We start from the raw sequence: 23,058 nt of genomic DNA, 5'->3' as shown, positions 1-23,058 counted from the left end.
CTTGGTTTTTAATAAAGGGGACAGCATACTTCACCACCTGTTCAGCTGAAGTAGAATTCAACTCCTTGTCTGGACACTTACGTGAGAGCACTTCATGGAAAACTACCACTTCTTTTCCAGCTATAGGAACACTAGATATTCTAATCAACCTGAAGTAAACAACTAAACTGCCAGATTATAAATATTTAAAAATATGCTTAGATTACTGTTGAACTAACATGGGTGGCAGGGGAGTCAGGGGGAGGCATGCAAATAGGCCAAATAAAAAAGCAAAAACTCTGGGAAGTTAAACTCAGCTTCTATTCTGGGAAGTTCTACAGAACCCTGGAGAGCTTGACCTTCTGCTTTGATGAGATCAAGCCCGGAGCCTGCAAAGGTGACAAGTCCAGATGCGGACCTCCTTTAAACTGGAGCTCCGGAGGGCCCAGTCCTCAGTGTAAGAGTGAAGGAGAAATAAGCCCCTGGCAGAGCCGGCAGCAAGGAATCCTGCCTATTTTTATCTCGGGGCTGGATGTATTGGGAAAAAACAAATCACCCTGAGAATGAAAAGTGTAATTCCCTCTTCTCTGGTGTGTGCAGTAAAATCCTCAGACCGGAGGGGAGAGGAGAAAGGAGAACCCCTCGGGTTCAATCTGGGAAAAACCTGAAGAGCTGAATTTAATTTAAAGTGATCCCAGGTGAGGTGATAATTAAAGTGATTCCCAGGCTTCAGGAAGAAACAAATGCAGGTCCTGTCTGAAAGAATGTGATTTCAGCCAAAGCCTCAGAGAATTCTGACAGATAAAGGTACAAATAAGATGAACACCTCGCGATAAGAAATCACAAGATACAATAAAAATAGTGAAGAGTCAGGGCACAAAGCGAGAAGAACACTGCAATACATTCTTGACAAAGGATTACTATCCAGAAAACATCCATGTTTAAAACTGCTGCAAATCAACAAGAAAACGATAACACAAATAGAAAAACAGGGACAGGACACTAACAGGCATTTCACAAGAGGAAAAACTCAAATGGTCTGCAAGTGGCCGAAAAGATGCTCAATCTCAACAGTAATCATGAATGTGAAAATTAAACTTCAAGATACTATTATATACCCAGGAGGCTGGCAAAAATTAAAAAGCCAGAAGTACTAAGCATTGGTGAGGGTATGAAGACAGGAGCATTCCACCAATGTTAATCAGAATGTAAACTGGTATACCTACGTTGAAAAATTGCCATTCCCTAATATATGTCCTCTCCTAAACATCCGAGAAAAACCCTTGCACCAGAATGTCCACAGGAACACTCTAATAGCAAAAGAAAACTAGAAAGAACCCACATGTCCATCATGAACACTAGAACCTATAAATACACTGTGGTATGTTCCTACAATCAAATTCTATGATGAATGAGAGATAAGAGCTAACCTGTTTATCCCTTGCAGGCTGGTCTCCTAGGAAAGGAGTTGGCCCCTTACAAGGTTCCATGGCATCTAGCCATTGCTAAGTGCCTAAGACACTGATCAATTACAAGGTTGGACCCCAGCCCTTTAATCATGTCAGAGGAAGGGCTGATGCTTCTCTAGCCATGAAAACAATGCAGTTAAATCTAGCTACTGGCTGACCACATCAAATAATTGCAGCAGCAAAACTTAGACCCTAGAATCCTGATCACAGTGGAAGGAGGAGCTGTGCTTCCTAATCATGCAGCTTAAAAGCCCCATAGCCCAATGCCAGGATCCCTCTCCCAGAGTGCAACGTCCTAGAATGAATGGCCATGCAGGACCAGTACATCCGCAGCTATTCCCACCTTCAATAAAAATGCTGTCACAGTACCCTGGTGTGAGTTCTGTTTGGCCATTTTCCTTTGTTTTCCCAATAGTGAACGAACCGGGGCTACATGTATAAATACAGGTAAATCTCAAGCACGATGCTGAGATGAAATCAAAGAAACTAGATTGAATGACTTCATCTATATAAAGTTCAAAAATCAGTTCCCAAAGCCCCAGTGTAGTAGTAAAATTATACGGAAAAACAAAGGAATACACAGCACCAATTTCAGGTAGTGGTTTTCTCTGCAGGGGTAGGGAGGGATGCATTCACTGAAGAACACACCGATGGCCCCTGATGCTTGCTTCAGCTGGCTGGTGGATACAAAGATGTTCATTATTCTTTAAACCGTACAGGTACATTTTAGACACTTTGGGGTGAATATTTCAGAAAACTTTTAACTTCCTGGCCTGCCTTTTTACAATCTGCTGGGCCTGTCTCCAACCACAGTGCTGCTCCTACTTCCCCAGCTGCCTGTTCCCTCAAACCTGACTTCTCACCCCTCTTTACACCCCTCACCCACGCAGTGGGGCTGCCAGCACCTCTGCTCACACCTGCCACCCCTACTCTGCTCCTCTGTCCTATGTCCACCTAGGGAACTTCCACTTCAAAATGCGGTTGTCACCTCCCCCAGGTCCACCTGACTTCCTAAACAGTTGCACACCCCGACCTCTGTGCTGGCACCTCTATCAGAACTCTAGCGCCATATTTGTATTGCTCTGTTTACTCTTGCCTTCGTGCCTGGATTATGTTCCAGCCACTTTGTGTCAACAGCCTTAGGTTTACTAATGCAGCAGAAGGCAGTCAGACCAAGCCTTTACATGACAGGTGTCGAGGACCACCATGACCCTGGCTACGTGTCAATACAGTTAAATCTCAAGGACAATGCCAGTGCAGACAGAGCAGGGAAAATACATGGTAGTCAACATTTACAGAGCGCCTCATCTCTACATGTATCAGTTCACTTAATTTTCAAGAGCCCTACAAAGTAGGCACCAGGAACTTACTTTTCAGAAGAAGCTGAGACATAAAGACACACATCACAGAAAGGTATACAGCTGGGATTCAAACCCAGGCTGCTGGCTCCAGAGCCTGCATTTAACCATGACACTACCTCCTGGAAAGCTGTGCAGTGGGTCATCAGCTGCCCATGCCTGTCTTAGCTGGTAAGGGTAACCAGCTTGGTCTCCGAAGCCAAGTGGCTTAAAAACCCTAGCTGCATTATTTACTGGGTGGCCCAAAGTGAAGGCACTTCTCTGAGCTTGCCTTCTCATCTGTAGAAAGGGGACACCACCACCTGTCTGGCAGGATCATTCTGTGGTACTCAAATATAAGGAGCTCCAGCTCCATCACCGCACCAGCATTACTGGGGAGACTGGTGTGACTACACTGCCCCCAGGTGGCCTCCTTGATTAGTGCTCCAAGTTCAGGCCCAATAAAGATGCTTCCTCACCTTCAACAGCAGAAGGCTAAGCAGGGTTTGATCACCAAAGGCTCAAGTGCACAAAGGATGCAGTAAGCATTGATTACACCACCGAACAATTTCCCTTCAGACACCTGGGACTACTGACTACAAAACTCATTGGCTAGACAACATGGGTGAGTCCTTTAGAATCTTTTCTAAATTCTAAATCTTTTCCAAATTCACCCCCTCAACCAAGATCTACTTCCAAAAGGTTCACCTACAAGGCAGCTGGGCCAACATCTGGTGAGCTGTGGCAGGGGGTGGCAGCTCTTCATTCATTTCGGCTGATACAACTAACATTCTGTCAAGCCCTCTGTGTTTACTTATCAAGGAAAGGAGACAAACGATGCCTGGGCTTTGGACTGAGCCCCAAGGTTCAATCTCTCAATCAACCACTCAGCAGCAGTGTGACATGAGCTGAAGAGGTGAATGGCAGCAATAGATGTATGGTCCTGTCCTTGAGATTAAAATCTAGTTAAGACAAATGCACAAACACCTTCAAGGTAACACAGAGCTATGCTAAAAGCGCGAATCATGGGCTCCAAGAAAGCTCACTCACCTGGCAGGGCAGCAATGGGCTCCAGAGGCTTCCTGAAGGATTTGGCCTGTCTCTGGGGAGGGCAGACTCCAGACAGAGGAAACAGTAGAGCAGTAACAGTAATAGTAGCAGCAGCAAAAGTTTAAAAACATAGAGCGTTTATGATGTGCAGTCCCTATTCTAAGCACTTGTCACGTTCACTTCATCCTTACTATATCTCTAGTGAGTACACTATCCCCATCTGGATGAAGAAACTCAGAAAAAAGTTAAATAATCTGTCCAAGGTCTTGCAGCTACCAAGTGCCAGAACTGGGAGCCAAAACCCGAGTCCAGCACCAGGACTATGCTCCCACCTGCTTCTCTGTTCTGCAAAGGAAGAGAGGTATCAAGTCCCACATGATATACAGGGACCAAGAATCTGCTCAGAGTTGCTGGACAGCAAAAGGCAAGGTTGTTTTAAGAATTAAATGAGCAAATGTAGGTAGAGGGCCTGCCGCACTTCTGCTAATGCGACTGCACAGATGGAAGGCCAGAGATGCACTGTGGAGCCTCAGGACCCAGACAGTAGGCTCCTGGATGCCAGGACAGCACCAGGTGCCAGTTCTAGGGCAATGGTTTGGAACTGGTGAGGGATACAGATTAGTCCCTCTGAGATACAAACTAGGGCTCCCCTTCTCTAGAAAAATGTGCACATGCATAGATGTGCCCCATGCGTCACAAAACTTTAGGATGCCTATAGCATCCCCCCAACCCATGGATACCCCAAGAACCTTTGTCCTTCAGTATCTCCTGCTTAGTTTTCCTGGAAAGGAAGGCAGATCTGAAATATGCACATTAATACCTAAGACCAGAAACTGTTAGAGGCTTTAGTACTGTACTAGCCCTGAGGTCCAACTTAGCCCTAGCACGTCCCCCAGCATGCCGTTAACCCTCTCCCACTCGAGTGACCCACTCTACCACCTGCGAACCACAGCTGTTGTTAGCCCACCTTTTACTAGGTAGTTGTCCTAACTTTGTAAGTATGCCTGCCTTGGGAGAACTGTATGATTGGTCTTTTCTTAATAATACACACTTGTGTAAGTTAAATGGTTTCTATTCAACTTGTATAAGCTGAGTGGTTGCTTTACTGCAGGGTTTTTCAGCTTTCCCTAGCTAGTAGGCATCCTGACCCTCCCAGGCAGATTCGGCATGCCCAAGCTTCCCTGAAAACAGAACCCTGCCCCAGCAAACATACCTGGAGGTCTCCTGTTGCAGCACAATATGCGCTACCATACTTTGCCCCCAAAGCTCCCCTCCTGGTAACATCCCATTTCTCAGCTCGCCTTCTCAGCACTATATTTTGTCTATAACCAGATTCCCACACTTCATCACCTCATATCCTCTCACCCCACTCCAGGCAGGCGGGCAGCCCCGACCTTCCACTGGGATGGCCCTTGTCAGGGGACTGTCAATCACCCAGACTGCACGCCACGGTCCCCCACCCTTAGCCACTACTACCTGCTTCCTGTTCCTCCATACGGCTTGCTCAGTCCAGCCCTAGCGCCTGCTCTCTGCCTGCAACATGCCTCCCCTTTTAGGTCCTTGTCATTCCAGCTTCATCGTCACCACCTCAGAGGCCTTTCCTGACCTGCAATCTAAAGCAGCCACATGACCCTACAGGAATTCCCTATAAGGCACATTCATTATCAGATCTTTGTCCCCAAACCCGTCCAATCTCAACTTTTCAATCACCACAGTCAATAAAATCTCCTTTTTGATTTATGCCAGCTGAGAACAATCACCACAGTCAATAAAATCTCCTTTTTGATTTATGCCAGCTGAGAACAGGCTTTCTAGCACCTACAGCTAAAGAACCCTGATGGAGATGCTCAGATCGCCTCACCAGCAAGATCCAGCCCATCTTCCCTGCAGGGCTCCCTCCCTTCCAGGCTTGTGTAAGAAACCAAGTCCACAAGGCAAGTGGCAGCACCAGTGACTTGAGGCCCTTGAAACACAAGGTCAAGAACTGCAGGAACATGGCAGATTTCATCTGCAGATTTGTTTTTATTTCCACTGTGAAAGGAAAGGAAGATGAGCTTCCCGGAAGCCAATGTCCCACAGTGTGCTCCCTCCTCCCCTTGACCTTCCTGGCCCAGGGCGCTCCTGGTGCAGATAGACACAGGGAGGTGGTTATATTTTTTTTTTTTTAATGAAACTAGATCACTGCTTACAAAACCCTGCACAAGCCCTTCTGCCCTCCCCTTCACAGTTCCCTTGGGCTCAGCCTCTCCTGTCTCACAGGAACTGCAACAAAATGGGTGTGGAACAGCCACCACTATGGCCATTGAACGACAGGAAGGGAGAGGCCCTAGGCACCACCCTAGGCCTTTAGAGGGTGACAGTTCTTCCTTCCACGTCCATTCCCATGGGGCCTGGAGGTGCATGGATGACAGTGGTCCATGCCACCATGGTTCTCAGGCCACCACTCAGACCAGAGTGAAATGATGTGAATGTCCCACCCCACAGAGCCCCCTCCCCCCATAGATTCCCCCCACCCCCCCAAACCCTAATTCTACCCCTCTACTGAGATGAGGCCCAGCTTCCATCAGAAGGGCCGGGGCCTACAGGCTGTAGAACTTGAGGCTTCTGTCCATGCCTGTTGAAGCGATAAACTTGGCATGATGTCCGAAGGCCACCCCTGTGGTCAGGCCGCTATGCTCTGAGGAGAGAGACAAGAGGCAACCGTGAGAAGGCTTTTCCTCCTTTATCCTCCTTTAGGTTGAACACGGATCCCCGATAACATGCTCCCATACAACTAGGCCTTCCCTACTTAGCATTTATCACACTGCAGGCTCCTGTTTGCTTTCCCTAGTCTGACTTGCACACTTCCCCCAGTGCCTCCCTCAGTGCCTGGCACTTTTCACTGGTGGAATGAATTAATAAAGCAATGCCAGCTCCCTTCTCACCTGAGCCTTCTGGGTAACTGCAATTCAGCTCGGTTTAGCTGAAAACCTCAGTGCTCAGCTTGTTTATCCCTAGTGCTCACTCCCTGAACGTCCATGGGCACGTTCTAGCTCATAGGATTCCAACTCCAGGGCACTCAGGCCCCTAACACAGAGCAGGACCAGATAAGGGGCAGATGAGGCTGGGCTCATGGGATTGGGAAATTCATGAACATCTAGCCAAATTCCTTCTAGATTTAGGATCACACCTGGAGTCCACCAACTCCCCATTAAAAAGCTCACACTGTATTTTCAGCTACCTAACTCAGCTCCAAATCAAAACACCAGGTACAGTATAGGTGAAAACCAGTGAGCCATATAGTTAGAATGGACACCTTTGTTACACAAACACACTGAGCAGGGCTCAGGAGAATCCGAGCAACAAGAAGTATCTTGTATCCTGCTCACAACCTGCTAATGAGGATGAGAGTTTCATCAACAGAGACAGCGCTCCCATGCACATAGCATCTGAAGTGAGCACCACGCACCCTGTTACCAGCAGATTAGCACGCCACCTCCACAACAGCAGCTGTCACACTCTGCAAAACCGTGCCAATATTCCCATTTTCTAGATGAAGGAGTAAACCTCTGAAAGGGAGAGTCACGTAGCCACAGCCACATAACTGTTAGGTAGAAACCGTTATCCATTCTCTCAGCAGCTCATACTTTTCTTCTCTTGCACTTTCAATTGCAATTAAATGTGTGTGTGTGAAATCAATCTACATTTGCCTCCCTAACCTGACCGTAAATTTCATCAGTGTCCAAATTGGGTCTGTCTTATTCACTGCTCTTAAGACACAATGCTGAGTAAGAACTGCAAATCCTGACTATGTGCCAGGCACTGTTCTAACCTACACATTCACAGACAGTCCCCGATTTACCATGCTTTGACTTGCAATATTTTCAGCTTACGATGGATTTATCAGGATGTGGCCGAGCGTATGTCAGCAAGCACCTGTATGTATTTTCATCTAAACCTCAACAACCCCATGGAGTCTGTACTGTTACCATTCCCACTTTTCTGAGGCTCCAGAGACGTTAAGTAATGTTGGGTCTCAGAAAACAATACCCCAAAGTATGATGGTTTGGCATGCTGAGGGCTTTGAACCAAGGTCTCTCTGACCATGTCCTGCTCGGTCTCTCGCCCTCTTTCTCTTATCGAAGGGCAGATCATCTGAAAGGAACATCACGAAGCCCCTCCCTGGGAATCTCAACCAGGGAAAATGAACTGGTATCACAAGAGAGAAGACAAGAGGCCAGACACCGTGCTAGCCGGTCTTTGTTACAGACTATTATCTAAGGTCTGCTCTGAGAAAACTTTTATTACCTTAGAGACTTGGAGTGCATTCCTCCTCACACCCCCACAGAAATTGTGTCACCACCACCCCCTAGGAGCCTCAGGCCCCTACTCCCTTCTGCAGCTCAGGATGCCATAGGGTCATGTTACGTAATGACATGTCAGCGACGGACCACACAAACGATGGTCCCATAAGATTACAGTGGAGCTGAAAGATTCACTCCACTGGCCAAATTCCTTATAGATTTAGGATCACACCTGGAATCAACCAACTCCTCCTCCACCAAGTGATGTTATAACCACCATCATGTCACAGTGCAATGCATTACTCACATCTGTGGGGATACAGGTATAAACAAATCTACACTGCCAGTTGTACAGAAGTATAACACAGCCGGGCGCGGTGGCTCATGGCTGTAATCCCAGCACTTTGGGAGGCCGAGGCGGGCGGATCACAAGATCAGGAGTTTGAGACCAGCCTGGCCAACATAGTGAAACCCCACCTCTACCAAAAATACAAAAACAAAAAAAAAAATTACAGGGGTGGTGGCATGTGCCTGTTGTCCCACTTAATTGGGAGGCTAAGGCAGGAGAATCACTTGAACCTGGGAGGGGGAGGCTGCAGTGAGCCGAGACCGCGCCATTGCACTCCAGCCTGGGTGACAGAGCGAGACTCCGTCTCAAAAAAAAAGTGTTACACAATTAGGTACAGTACAGAATACTTAATAATCACAAATAACTACATTACTGGTTATTGTACAGGCATACCTCAGAGATATTGCTGGTTCAGCTCCAGACCACCAATAAAGCAAATATTGCAATAAGGCAAGGTACACAGATTTTTTTGGTTTCTCAGTACATATAAGTTATGTTAGCCAGGCACAGTGCCTCATGCCTGTAATCCCAGCACTTCAGGAGGCCAAGGTGAGTGGATCACTTGAGGTAAGGAGTTCAAGACCAGACTGGCCAACATGGCGAAACCCCATCTCTACCAAAAAGACAAAAATTAGCCAAGTGTGATGGTGTGCGCCTGTAATCCCAGCTACTTGGGAAGCTGAGGCAGGAGAATGGCTTTAACCCAGGAGGTAGAGGTTGCTGTGAGCCAAGATCATGTCACTGCACTCCAATCTAGGTGATAGAGCAAGACTCCATCTCAAAAAAAAAAGTTATGTTTATGCCATAGTCTATTAAACGTGTAATAACATTATGTCTAGTAAAACAATGTACATACCTAATCAAAAATACTTTATTACTAAAACATGCTAACAACCATCAAAGACTTCACTGAGTTGTAATCTTTTTCCAAGACCCACCAAGGGGGTCTTGCCTTGATGCTGATGGCTACTAACTGACAGGGGTAGTGCTTGCTGAAGGCTGCAGTAGTTGTGGCAATTTCTTAAAATAAGACCACAATGAAGTTCGCCACATCATTTGACTCTTCCTTTGACAAAAGAGTTCTCTGATGGCTGCTGTTTGAGAGCATTTTACCCACAGCAGAACTTCCAAAACTGGAATCAATCCTCTCAAACTCTGCACCTGCTTTATCAACTCAGTTTATGTAATATTCTAAACCCTTCTTTATCATTTCAACAATGTTCACAGCATCTTCGCCAGGAGTAGATTCCGTCAAGAAACCACCTTCTTTCCTCATCCCTAACAGCTCCTCATCCGTTACAATTTGAACATGAGATTGGAGCAATTCAGTCACATCTTTAGACTCCACCTCACTCTAGTTCTCTCATCATTTCCTCCACATCTGCAGTTACTCCCTCCCCTGAGGTCTTCAATCCTTCAAAGTCATCCATGAGGGTTGAAGGCTTAGAATCAATTTCTTCCAAACTCCTCTTAACGCTGGTAGTTTAACCTCCTTCTGTGAGTCACAAACGCTCTTAAGGGCATGTAGAATGGTGAATCCTTAACAGGTTTTCAATTTACTTTGTCAGAGCCATCAAAGGAATCACTACCCATGACAGCTATAGCTTTACGAAATGTATTTCTTAAATAATAAGACTGGAAAGTCAAAATTACTCCTTGATCCGTAAGCTGACGACCGGACGTGATGTTAACAGGCATGAAACATCTCCATCTGAGCTTTAGGGTAATGAGGTGCATTGTCACATTTTGAAAGGAATCTACTTTTCTGAACAGTACCTCTTAATGGTGGGCTTAGAAAACAGTCAGTAAACCATGCTGTGAACAGATGTGTTGTCATCCAGACTCTGTTGTCCCATTCACAGGCACAGGCAGAGTAGATTTAGCCCTACATTCTTAAGGGTCCTACAATTTTCTGAACACTAAATGAGCTTTGGCTTCAATGGAAAATCACCAGCTGCATTAGTCCTAACAAGGGAGGCACTCTGTCCTTTGCAGCTTTGAAACCAGGCACTGGCTTCTACCTGTGAAAGTTCTAGATGTCACCTTCTTCCAACAGAAGGCTATTTCGTCTACACTGAAAATCTGTCGTTGAGTGTAGCCGTCATCAATCATCTTAGTCTTCCAGATAACTCACTGCAGCTTCCACATCACCATCTGCTGCTTCACCTCGCACTTTTCTGTTATGGAGACGGCTTCCTTCCTTAAACCTCATGAACCAACCTCTGCTAGCTTCAAACTTTTCCTCTGTAGCTTCCTCACCTGTCTCAGCCTTCACAGAATTCAAGAGTTAGGATCTTGCTCTGGATTAGGCTTTGGCTTAAGGGAATGTTGCGGCTGGTCTGGTCTTCTATCCAGACTACTGACATTTTCTCCAGATCAGCAATAAGGATGCTCCGCTTTATCATTCGTGTGTTCACTGGAGTAGCGCTTTCAACTGCCTTCAATAATTTTCCTTTGCATTCATAACTTGACTAATATTTGGTGTAAGAGGCCTAGTTTTTGGCCTATTTGGCTTTTCACATGCTTCCTCCCTAAGTTTAATCATGTCGTTTAATTTCAAGTAAGAGACATAGGACTCTTTCTTTCACTTGCACACTTAGAGGCCATAACATGGTTATTAACTGGCCTAGTTTCAATACTGTTGTGTCTAAGGAAACAGGGAGGTCTGAGAAGGAGAGAAATGGGGAACAGCTGGTGGGTGGAGTGGTCAGCACACACACACACCATTTCATTTATCAATGAAATTCAACATCTTATATGGGCACAGTTCATGGTGCCCCCCAAACAATTACAATAGTGACATCAAAGATCATTAATCAGAGATCACCATAACGGATACAGATCACGAAAAAGTTTGAAATGCTGTGAGAATTACCAATATGTGACACACAGACACAAAGTGAACACACACTGTTGGAAAAATGGCACTGACAGACCCACTTGAGGCAGGGCTGCCAAAAACCTTCCATTCACAAAAAACAAAGGACCCACGAAGCACAATAAAACTGAGTGCAAAAAGACAAGGTATACCTATACTGCACTTTTTGGTATTATTTTAAGTATACTCTTTCTACTTATAAAAAAAGTTAACTGTAAAACAGCACCAGGCAGGCCCTTTCAAGAGGTATCCGGGAAGACGGCATTATCATCAAAGGAGATGACAGGTCTATGCGTGTTAGTGCCCCGGGACCTTCCAGTGGGACAAGATGTGGAGGTGAAGACAGTGATGTTGGTGATATGGCTGTGCCCCCACTCAAAGCTCATCTTGAATTGTAGTGCCCATAATCCCCACGTGTTGTGGGAGGAACCCACTGGGAAGTAATTGAATCATGGAGGTGGTTACTCCCATGCTATTCTCATGATAGTGAGTTCTCACGAAATCTGATGGTTTTATAAGGGACTTTACCCCCTTTGCTCAGCATTTCTCTCTCCTGCTGCTGCTTTCCCTTCTACCATGATTGTAAGCTTCCTGAGGCCTCCCCAGTCACTGTGAGTCATTAAACCTCTTTCCCTTATAAATTATCCAGTCTCAGGCAGTTCTTCATTAACAGTGTGAGAACAGACTAATACAGCTGGTGATCCTGACCCTCCGTAGGCCTAGGCTAATGTGTGCTTGTGTCTTAGTTTTTAACAGGAAAAGATTAAAAAGTAAAATATAAAAATAAAAATATTAGAAAACAGAAAAAAGCTTATAGAACAAGGATGTAAAGAGAGACAATATTTTTGTACAGCTGTACAATGTTGGCTTTAAGCTAAATGTTGTTACAAAAGGGTCAATTTTTAAAGTTTATAAAGTAAAAAAGTTAGCTAAGGCTAATTTATTACTGAAGAAAAAGCATTTTATAAATTTAGTAGAACCTAAGTGTACCGTGTTTATAAAGTCTACAGCAGTCAGTGTACAGTAATATCCTAGGCCTTCACATTCACTCACCACTCACTCACTAAAAGCCAGTTACAGTCCTGCAAGCTCCATTCATGGCAAGCACCACATACCAGTGTACCGTTTTTCAACAATCTCTCATACCTTATTTTTACTGAACCTTTTCTATGTTTAGATCTGTTTAGATACACAAATATTTACCATTGTGCTATAACTGTATTCAGTACATTTAATACACTGTACAGGTTTGTAGCCTAGGAGCAATAATAGACTATGCTAAGGTTATAGCACTAGGCTTGGTGTGTAGTAGGCTACACCATCTCGATATGTAAGTACACTCTATAATGGTCGCACATGGCGAAATCGCCTAACAAGATATTTCTCAGAACATATCCCCATTATTAAGTGATGTGACTGTATGATCTTCAATCATTTGACCCTCTGCAAGTCTAATGTTTTGTGGGACTCTCGTGCATATACAAAGAATTAAAATGGCTTTCCTCCTGTCACTCCGTCTAATGTTCACTTATTTCAGATTCAGTTAGCAAACCTTCAGAGGGAGGAGTTTCCTCTTCCTCCAGCAACCTGCCCAATGCCACAAGGCATGGAAGTGGCAGAGCTAGTGCTAGCATTTACTGCCACGCAGTCTCAGTCTGCTTCCTTAGCCATAAAGCTCTGCCTTAGGTGGTAACCGAAAGCTGCTTAGGTAAATTCATGCAAGCCTTAGAGATTCCTAACCCAGTGAGGCTTCCCTCCAGGCCTGGGCACCTAGAGACCCCAGGAGCCCAAGACTAGCCTCTACCTGTAAAGTGAAGAATCTCCGTCCATTGTTTGCAGATGTAGATCTGGACATCCGTGCCCCCAAGGGCCAGGTAGGTACCACTCTGGTCAAAGATCAGTGACTTTACCTGTCAGAAATAGAAAGGTCACACGAGGGGAACAGAAACTATGGGGCAATTGCAGATAAGCAGAAGCAATGAGATTAATTCAATAATCAACAAATAAGAAGACACAATGGGAAGCTGGGGAGGGAGAGGGGCACACCTCGAAGTTGCTATCCAGCTGCAACGTCTTAAAGTTCTTAAGCTTGCGCAGATCCCAGAGCTTAACAGAGGAGTCATCAGCCGCTGTCGCCAGGTAGTAACCATTCTCAGAGAAGGCGATGCTGGTGATGGGGCCCGAGTGGCCAGGGAAGTTGGCCACATTGGTACGTTCCTACAGAGGCAGTGGGTAGGAAAATATGTCACTCATACATCATGAGAGGAAGAAAATGGGGCTCAGCAAACTCCTACCTGAGATGTCCGCCACTGTCCTTCCAGGAAGGACAGCCAGCAGGAACCCCCAGACTACACCATCATATCACACATGCACAGCCAGTGTCTCTCCACCCTCAGGGCCAGGTGCCACAAGCACCCAATCAGCACTGCACTGTCACAGACGCTCCCTCTGGCCAGGGACCTCAGATGGAGGCTACCATGTTCTCCCACCTTCAAGTCCCAGATCTTGATCTGAGAGTCCATGGTTCCCGTTCCAAAGATGAGTCCGTCAGGGTGGAACTGTGCACAGGTGAGAGCTGTGGAGGAGGGAAGACAGACCTGTGGTTAGAGCCCATCAGGGAGAGACTAAGAGCAGCAAAGGTAGGTTCCTTGTTCTTCACATTCGTCAGTGCACCCAGGACAAAGCCTGGCACTAGACAGGTGCTGGTGGTAAATGTATCTTTAGAACAAATAAGCAAATGACTAAATAAAACGTAAAAATAAATGATTAACAGCAAACAAAAAGCTGAGTGCCTACGAAGCAACTTACAGCAGCCAGAGGTCTCATCTGTCACCTTGGTAAGCACACGACCTGTCTGGATGTCAGAGAAAGCCCAGTACTGGAAAAAAAAAAAAAGAGAGAGAGACAATGGAGTCAGTGAGAAAGTGGGTCCCAGGCTTTGGTGGCCCTTCAGGAAGGCAGAGCCCCTGGTTTGGCAAACCCTGGCAAACCTAGCACCTTCCAGCAGAGGAAACATTCTCCTTTGAGGTTCTGGGGAACCAGCTGGGGTGGGAAGATGTTCCTGCCACCCAGGATGTTCAAGCTTGGGGACCACCAGGCCTCTCCAGGGCACTGGCTGGGACCGCACCTGATCATCGGAGGAGCTCAGGAGATAGTCACCAGTGGCGTGAAGGCTGAGGCCGGTCACAGCACTCTCGTGGGCCCGAACCACCTGTACACAAGATGCACTGGGGACTGACCAAATCCTAATAGTGGCATCAGGGGAAGCAGAAAACACCAGGTCCTAAAAGGAAAACAAATATCAGAGAATATCAGAATCAGAAAAAGGATATAGATCATAAAAATCTTATAAAAGGGGGCTGGGGATGCCTACAACTACCAACAACTGCTTCTCCTTTCAGCCTTGCCCTCCCTGGAACCACCTACCCACCCAATGGTGCCCAAGACAGCCAATGGCAAACGCTATTAAAATGGTAACTCATACAGCATCAGGCTTTGTGTAGGAGGCCTCGCCATCTAGTGGTAAAAAGGCTAACTGCGACATAGAGCAATTTTCCCACCCCATTTCCAGCAAAGAAACATGTAGCTAGTACCATTGAGGGACTGAATTTTTTATTCTATTTCATTGAAATTTAAACAGCCACCTGTACCTAACTGGTACTGTACTGCATAGCACAGGTCTGAGCAGTACTGGGACTGTAAGGGGCTGCATGGTCGCGTTTCAGCGCATCCCACATTTATGGATTTCCATGGTAAGTTAATTTTCCAAAAAATTTAGGGCAGGGAGAGAATTTCATGTCACTTACCAATTTTTTTGTTTAGTTAGGACATCAAAAGCCGTAAAGTAAAAATAACTACCATCTTTTTTAGCAATACAATTTCATGAGACATAACTATTAACATCCCATAAGCAAGAAAATAGTGCTTTGGATTTTAATACATTCAGTCATGAAAAATTCACCATGTTATTCTTATGTTTCTCATTTCCGTAACGTCCAAGGGAGAGCTTGACTGGGAAGCACTAACCAACCACTGTCCTGCAGCTCTAAACCCAAACTGTCTTAGGCTTAAAATTCGAATCCCATAATATCATTCTTCTGGTCCCATGAGTTACTTTTACTCTGTAAACCAGACGTTCTGTTTACAACCCACACCATTTCCAATAGCCAACATGGTTTTTACCCCTCTTGGAGGATCATGGGAAAGCAGATGTATCTGTCTCCCTCATACCTGTGAGTTGAGACTGTGCTGAGTGTTGTTTTCTGTAGTTTGTGTTATGAACACTATAGGATTTTTTCTTTCCCTAATATAAAATATTTAAGTGAATATGCTTGTCAAACTACACGTTTCCTTTCTCTCCCTGGTTGAAAGAACACTGCTTTAAAGAAGGTCTCACACAGAGTAAAGAGCAATCTCCAGAACTCCAAAGTGAAGCCCCTCCAAGTGCCCAGTCTCAGGAGTCAGAGCTCTTTCTCAGCCTCAGTTCACACAGAGACAGCAGGGACTGAGGGACAAACAACAGCTAAGGAAAGAAGAACCAAGGGTGGCGAGGAGAAGCCCTTACCTGGGAAGGGTGAAACACCACGCTGGTGACCTTCTTGGTATGGCCTTTGAGGGTAGCCAGGATTTGTTCAGAACTTTTGTCAAACACAACCACATTTTTATCTGCCCCACCTAGAGGAGACACAGAGAGACCAAACAATGAGTCAGGCCCACCCAGGCCCTTTTGCTGAAGAAAATGCTTTTGTCCCGTGCCCATGAAGAGGACAACGAGCATGCGTCTTCCCCGCCACTCCTCCCCACTTTGGCCTGCTGGGCTAGACCCAGATTCTCACCCGTGAGGATCTTGTTGGTGTCGGACGGGCAGAGGTCCAGGGCCAGGATCCCAGGAATGCTGGCACTGTGCAACCCCTTTGAGAGAGACACACCAAACCCTGTCACAGCCAAATCACAGCAGGCCACAAAGCCATAGACCTCCCCTATTGCCATCCCAGTCACCCATGTTCTCAGGGGAGTTCTATTCCTTATCCATACCTCTTGGCTATCTGCCTGGTGTGATAATTCCCTTACTGCATCGCTGGGAAACCGAAAGCTGGGCAGGAAGAGGAGCCCTGACAACTCAGCAGCCCAGGTGAGAAACAGTGCCAGAAGCCCGGGACAGCTCTCCACTCAGCACTCCCCATGCTGACCCGCCCCTCCAGAAACAAAACAGGAGGGCTGTCTCCCAAGACAGTGGAGACCCAGACACTCACCACGTGGGACGCCACCTGCCGGTATTTGCTGAGCTCTTCTGGCTTCACCAGCTCCTCAGGCACAGTCTTCCCCCTCTGAGAAAATGGAAAAGCCCCCAAAGAAGGGCAGCAATGAATCCAAGATTCAGCCATGTCCCTTTCACCTAAGGGGTCAACTGCCTCCATCCAGGCCAGCTCCTTCTCTTGGCTTCAGAAGAGAACTCACCTTCTTGCGCTCTGTAGTTAGCACAGTGGCCTTGTCTTGAAGCTGGGGAAGAACAGGCTCAATGTGAGACAAATTATCTTGCAAGGAGAAAAGCACATTGAATGCTGATCACACCTGTGCTTTCACAAGCATCACCAAGAACTTGTTATCTGCCAACTTCTACATTACAGGTTTACAAGCATTCTCTCTTTTTACTTCCATCCCAGCTTTATGAGGTGGGTGTTGATGACTATTTTACAGCAGAGGAAACTGAGCGTCAGAGAAGTGAAGTCAATTACCCAAGGTCGCAGAAGTGATAAATGGCAGAGCAAGAATATAAGCCAGGACTGCAGAGCTCCCATAGGTCTATATGCCTCTAAGACAAGGGCTCAGACACATGCTGATAATTTGAATTGCTCCGAAAGATACTATCAAGCCCTGCAAATGAGAATTCCACCAGACTTGCAATCGGGAGCCCAGCTCTGCCTCTTAAATGTGCCTTTCACTTGTAAAATAGAGATTATAATTCCTGTCCTATCGCCCTCATAGAAAAAAAGCAAGAAAACATATAACAAAGTTGTTTACTATCTGCAAAGAACCCCAATAACAATAAGAGCTAAAAGGTGCACTTATCAGTAATTAAATCTTTTAAATTCTCACAACAAGCCTATATAGTGGATATTATTATATTCTCATATGGAAGCTAGGGAAATGAGACATAGAAGGATTGGCTAAGTAAGCTAAGGTCATAAAGCTTATAAGTGGTGGCATCAAAATACAAACCCAGGCAATCTGGTCCCAGTGTCCATGCTCTGCACCACTCAACTCCCAAAAGCATAGTGATTTTAGTCACGATGGACTCCAGACAGATGGTGAAAAGTAAGTGCCCATCAGCACTCCCACCAGGTGAGAGCAGGACTTACCTTCTGAATAATCTCTGGGGTCATTCCCACCAGCTCGCCCAAATCCATTGGCTCACCCGCACCCTGAAGAGAAGAAAGGTGAAGGTGAGGGGTGCAGAGCACCAAAGACACTTGCATAAGGACAGTTCTGTGGGCCATCGCACACAAATGGGCTGCTGGTACAGAAAGGGGGACACTCACCACAACACTTGGTTGGGAACTTGGCACAGCCTGGGGCACAATGAGACCAGCCTGTGGTTTCAGGGTAGCCAGAGCTGAGAGAAAAAACAATGTTAGAAATGGGATACTACAAAGCAGAACCAGCACAGGGTGGGGGATGGCAGGGGAGAGGCTGCACCTTCTCGGGCAGCAGTGACTTCCTTGGTGAGACGGGCAATGACACGGCAGGCAGCATCATGCTGGTACAGAGCGTGTGACAGCTCCTGGCGGGTTGTCTGCAGCTGCTGGCGCAGAGTGAAGCTGTGCAGCATGACTGCATCCTGGAGGAGGCAAGTATCATTGTGAGGGGAAGTGGGGGCAGCAGGGAGCACCCGGCGGAGTCGGCCCTTGGGGAGGGGATGCTGCCTCCTATCCCACAGCCTAGCCCACTATCGGTGACCAAAACAACATCCCAGCAACCATTAATGTGCTGGCAGACGCTCTTGAGCTCTTACCCCAAGCCAAACACGGGCACAGAGACAGGACTGGGAGCCAGCTCTTTCCTACCCCACCTTCCCTACTTTACTGGAAATCCCAGCTGCCATGCCGCCAGCTTTCTAAAGGGAATAACAACACTGCTGCTGCTGCTTATTGATCGCCCTCGCTGTGTCAGGCACTGTGCGCAGGATGTACTCAATCATTCCATTCATATTCCTACAGCACCTACTACGTACCCAGTGCTGCTCCCAGTGCCGGGGATACAATGAAGAATAAAACAAGTTCCCGATGTCACAAAGTTTACCCTCTGAATAATGCTCCATCCTTCCCACCCCCAAGTCCTAGCCCAGCAATGTATTCTCTTCAAGTGGGAAGACGCTGATTCTCTTGCAGGAACTCACCCACTCATCCTGCAAGGCTTTCAGAATGGCCGGGATGCTGGTGGCTGAGGGAGGCTTGGGCCGGATTGGGTGAGCAACTGCCGAAAGGAAAAGCAGGTATGGAGAGCAGAACCCAGGGGACGCCCCTGCCATCACGTATTTTCCTTTTAGCCATTAACAGCCCACCATCTCTTCCTCCAGTGCGCTCACACCACCTCCCATCCTCTCAGGCTCTGAGCTAAGATGGCCCTAGACTAAAGCAGCCAATAGGCACCTTTGATGTCAATGAGCTGCTCCTCGGAGAGAGGCTGGTTGTTGATGGGGTCGGTGCCATTCTCTGCAATGTACTTCTCAATGAGCCGCCGCTCATAAACATGATTAGAGACAGGGGACACACATGGGTGCTCCGGCACTTCATTAGAGACTGTAGAGAAAAGGCCAGCAGTGAGCTTGGAGTGAAGGCAATCTTGCTGTTAGCCCCAACAAGACTAAGCATCCTCACAATCAACAGGAAGCAAGACAGCTGACCCTAAGCCAGTTCTGTACTGGCCCCAGAACGCTTTCCAGCTATGGAACTAGCTTCTCCATTAGTCTCCTGACAATCAGACAGTCAACAAATAATCATCAACAACTACTATGTGCCAAGCACCTAGAGAACAGCAGTCAACATCACCGCCCATCTCATTTTTGAACAATGATCTGTGAGTACAGTTTACTCCATGACCTGGAGATACACATGAAGCTATTCTAATGCCTGCCATCCATCTTAGTCTATAGCTCCAGAGGGATTATCAAAGAAATTATAAAGTCTGAGAACACAGGAATAACAAACTCAGTTTCTCCTATTCTGTCACAAAAGAAAATATTTCTGTGACCTCAGATGTGACCATCTGGGTGTCCTCCAATTCAATTCTGACACCAGGTACCTGGAGATAGTGTCAGATCACACAGGTTGAGGACTTAGTCCCATGAGACTCCCCTGTCCCTTCAGACGCCAACTGCAAGCCCCACGTTGTTTGACCTGTTCTTCTGATCGACCGGCAGTAAATCAGGGTCCCGTGACCCCCTTTTTGGGTTCAATTAATTTGCAACAGTGACTCACAGCATTGTGGGAAACACTTATGTTTACCAGTTTATTATAAAGGATATTACAAAGGATACAGATGAAGAGGTGCATAAGATGAGGTATGGGAGAAGGGGCACAGAGCTTCCAACGCCCTCCCTGGGCACCCCACCCTCCAGGAACCTCCACATGTTCTGCTATACAGAAGCTCTTTGAATCCTGTCCTTTTGGATTTTTATGAAAGCTTCATTACAAAGGCATGATTCATTAAATCATTGGTCACTGCTGACCAACTTAACCTCCAGCTCCTCTCCTTACCCAGGCTAAGCGAGGGGTAGGACTGAAAATCTCAACCTTCTAATACCTCCTTGGTCTTTCTAGGTGACAAGTCCTCATCCTGAACTACTGAGGGTCTGCCAGCTACCAGTCAACTGATTAGCATACAGACAGACATTTATCACCTGGAAGATTCCAAGGAGCAAAGTGGCAATCACTAGAATAAGAATATTGACATGGCACATTCCTCTGCCAAGCACAATTCTAAGCATACAGTACAGTAATTCGTCCTCACAACAACCCGCAATAGAGGTATCATTTACACGCTTGCCTGCGTAGTCTGTGCACCCCTTGAGGATAAGGATTACAGCTGGTCTCTCCCTTCCAATACAATGCAGATGCCCCACGGGCACTCGGTAAACATCTAACAGATGAGTGAACCATGCCAGGAAGGACGGTCCTGGGGAACATAAAAGAGAGCTTCCCCAAGATTGGAAGGAAACAATGAATGTGAAAGTACTTTGCGAGCTGTAATTTCTTCACTGTGAGGGATTCCTTTTCCATCATTTCCCTTCCTTCTTCCCCCTCTTTGGATCAATGTACAGGTTCTGAGAAAAGAAGGAAATGAATAGCAAAAGGGAAGGGAAACGAGTAATCTGATGAAACAACGAAAAGCTAAAGGGAAACGTCTGAACGTCATGATAAAATATCAAAGGGAAAGGCAGTGGAAGGTATGGAAAAGGCATGGCTTCAGGGTCCAAGCTCCATGTCAGCTAACTACGTCACCCAGCTCTGCCACTGACTAGCTACGCATCCTTAGATAAGCCCCTGCTCTTCCTGAGCCTTGCATCCTCATCTGCAAAACCAGGATCTTTATTTCTCCTTTAGGGAATTCTTGTGAGGATAAAATGAGATCACAGACTTGGAAGCGCGTTGTAAACCAATAAGGGCTTTATAAATGTGCGACTGTTTTTATTAGTCATACAGTGTAAGGCCGGGAGCCAGATACCTGGCTGCCAGCCCTGCCTCTGCCTCTACCTCATCATGTGACCTTTGCAAATTGCAAAAGCTCCGACTATCCGAGCGAGACCTCGCAAAACATCCAGTGCAATGCTCCTCAATTTTGCAGATGGGGAAACCGAGGCCCAGAGCCTTAAGCCAATTCACAAAGCCAACGGGAGGCGGACCCTGGAGTTTCCAGACTCCTACATCAAGGCTGTTTCCCCTGCACTAGTTCTCTCTGTCCAGGACTGTTTCCACTCTGTAGAACGAGGCAGTTGGCCTCAGTAATGCCTGCGGCAATAAACCTCAGGCACTATGTAAACTGCGGAGCACTGCGCAAATGCACCCCGCTCCGAGGGGAGGTCTGCGGGGTTGACAGGCCACCGCTATGCTTCCCGGGCGCCCCATTCCCGCCTCCACCCCGGCCTGGGTGCCGCAGCGGCCCGCATACGCTCCCGCGCCGCTCTCTGACCTCCTGAGACCCGCGCTCGGCCGCAGCCAACACTCACTAGAGCAGATCAGGGACATGGCGCCGTCGCCGCGCTCCGAGACGCCACGCGCCGGGCTCCGGGACTAGCTTCTGAGCCTCCGCGAGCCACTTCCGGTCCGCCGCTGCTGCCGGGACTGCTCCGCGGCGAGCTGGGAGTCGCCTGCGGAGCGATGCTAGCGTAGCGCTTCACGTGGGAATGGGGACACCCGGGCGCCACAGCCTTCAGCACCTAACGGAAACTGCCCTTTCCCAGAATGCAGCCGGGCAGGAAAAGGCCCGCCGCGAACACTCGGTTATTTCCGGATTGACTCGGCTCGTTCCGTAAAGCGCCGGCGGAGTGGCAGGGACGTCGGGAGAGAGGAGATTCGAAACTACATTTCCCATGATGCAGTGAGAATTTAAAACCAAAGCAATTGGACAGCACTTGTTTTGACAAGGATGATTTGGGGCAAGTCACATTGACTTCCCTGCCCTTTCTTCTTTGTCAAAAGACAAAATCACAACAAATTTAAAGTTTAGTTTAATTTTTTTTTTAAAGAGACTCTGGCAATGTTGCCCAGGCTGGAACGCAGTGGCTATTCACAGGTGCAATCATAGCATACTACATCCTGGAACTCCTGGGTTCAAGTGATCCTTTTTCTCAGCCTCCAGAGTAGCTGGGACTACAGGTGCAATTCTGTAGAACTGGGCAGCGCCCCTCACTATACAATATAATGATCGGTCCAATGAGCTGAACAGGGGAGCTTGGTTTTATAGACAGAAAAGAACTGAGGAAAACAGAACCAGAGACAAAAAAGCGGATTGGTCGTTTGGTCATTTCAAAATTACTTTTCTTGTAAAGGTTAAAGTGGAGGGGACTTCCTTATCATGCCATCTAAAACTAGCCTGTTTGGGAATTTGGCTATTCTTTCTCTCTCTCTCTCTCTCTCTGTCTCTGCCTCTCTGTCTCTCTCTCTCTATCTCTATCTCTCTCTCTCTCTCTCTCCCTCCCCCTTCCCCTTTTTCCCTCTCTCCCTCCATTTCTCTCTCCTACTCAGAAGATCATAAAGATCCCGGTTTCAGCTCATTAGTGCGGAACTTCAGCAGGACTAACTCTTTTTGGCTTGGTCTGTTGGGCCTAGTGCAAGAGCTCAATCCAAACCAATGGCCTCCTATAAATTTGTATTTCCTATTTCTCTTGCAGCTCAGATAGTGTATGATTCTTTGAGGATATCTGTAAGATTAGATACTCTCAGGAATCATGCAAAGGACATGTGGTATGGACTATAAGGTATCCAGACAAAAGGGCAGGATGAACAGGATGTGTGAGCAAGAGGGACTTTGGCAGATGGGCAGTATTCAGATAGAAGAGAAGGAGAATGAAAGACATTCCAGAAGGAGAAACAACATAAGCAAAAGCTTAGAGAGAAAAATAAAAGTTATAGTTACAAAAGGCAGTATGGCACAGGGGCCAAGGGCATGGACTCTGAAGCCAGACTGTGCGCTAGCACCACCCAGGTGATTGGCT

The 23,058-nt window shown here is 46.9% G+C and overlaps 1 protein-coding gene across 1 annotated transcript; it reads right to left on the bottom strand.

Annotated features, from left to right (window-relative positions):
• Nucleotides 1-6,358: 6,358 nt before the first annotated feature.
• Nucleotides 6,359-21,656, bottom strand: PRPF19 (pre-mRNA processing factor 19). The gene is made up of 16 exons (XM_012454344.2): nt 21,571-21,656; nt 18,995-19,144; nt 18,742-18,818; nt 18,042-18,183; nt 17,885-17,958; nt 17,705-17,767; nt 16,803-16,844; nt 16,598-16,672; nt 16,181-16,256; nt 15,910-16,019; nt 14,473-14,628; nt 14,154-14,223; nt 13,835-13,920; nt 13,392-13,562; nt 13,150-13,255; nt 6,359-6,512 (listed from the first exon to the last, which is right to left on the bottom strand). The coding sequence occupies exons 1-16, from the start codon at nt 21,587-21,589 to the stop codon at nt 6,415-6,417; spliced, it is 1,515 nt and encodes a 504-aa protein (XP_012309767.1). The 5' UTR covers nt 21,590-21,656; the 3' UTR covers nt 6,359-6,414.
• Nucleotides 21,657-23,058: the final 1,402 nt, after the last annotated feature.

The sequence above is a fragment of the Aotus nancymaae genome, unplaced genomic scaffold (genome assembly GCF_030222135.1).
Source record: "Aotus nancymaae isolate 86718 unplaced genomic scaffold, 86718_ANA_hifiasm-v0.15.2.pri h1tg000059l, whole genome shotgun sequence".
Taxonomy (NCBI): domain Eukaryota; kingdom Metazoa; phylum Chordata; class Mammalia; order Primates; family Aotidae; genus Aotus; species Aotus nancymaae.
The sequence above is the reverse complement of the archived record's forward strand: the minus strand, read 5'-3'. Positions and strand labels throughout refer to the sequence as shown.

Coding starts and splice junctions, on each gene's coding strand:
- PRPF19 (XM_012454344.2), bottom strand. Junction 17,959..18,041: donor AGTCACTGCTGCCCGAGAAG/GTGCAGCCTCTC, acceptor TTTTTCTCTCAG/CTCTGGCTACCCTGAAACCA. Junction 14,629..15,909: donor TGGTGTTTCACCCTTCCCAG/GTAAGGGCTTCT, acceptor TTTTCCTTTTAG/GACCTGGTGTTTTCTGCTTC.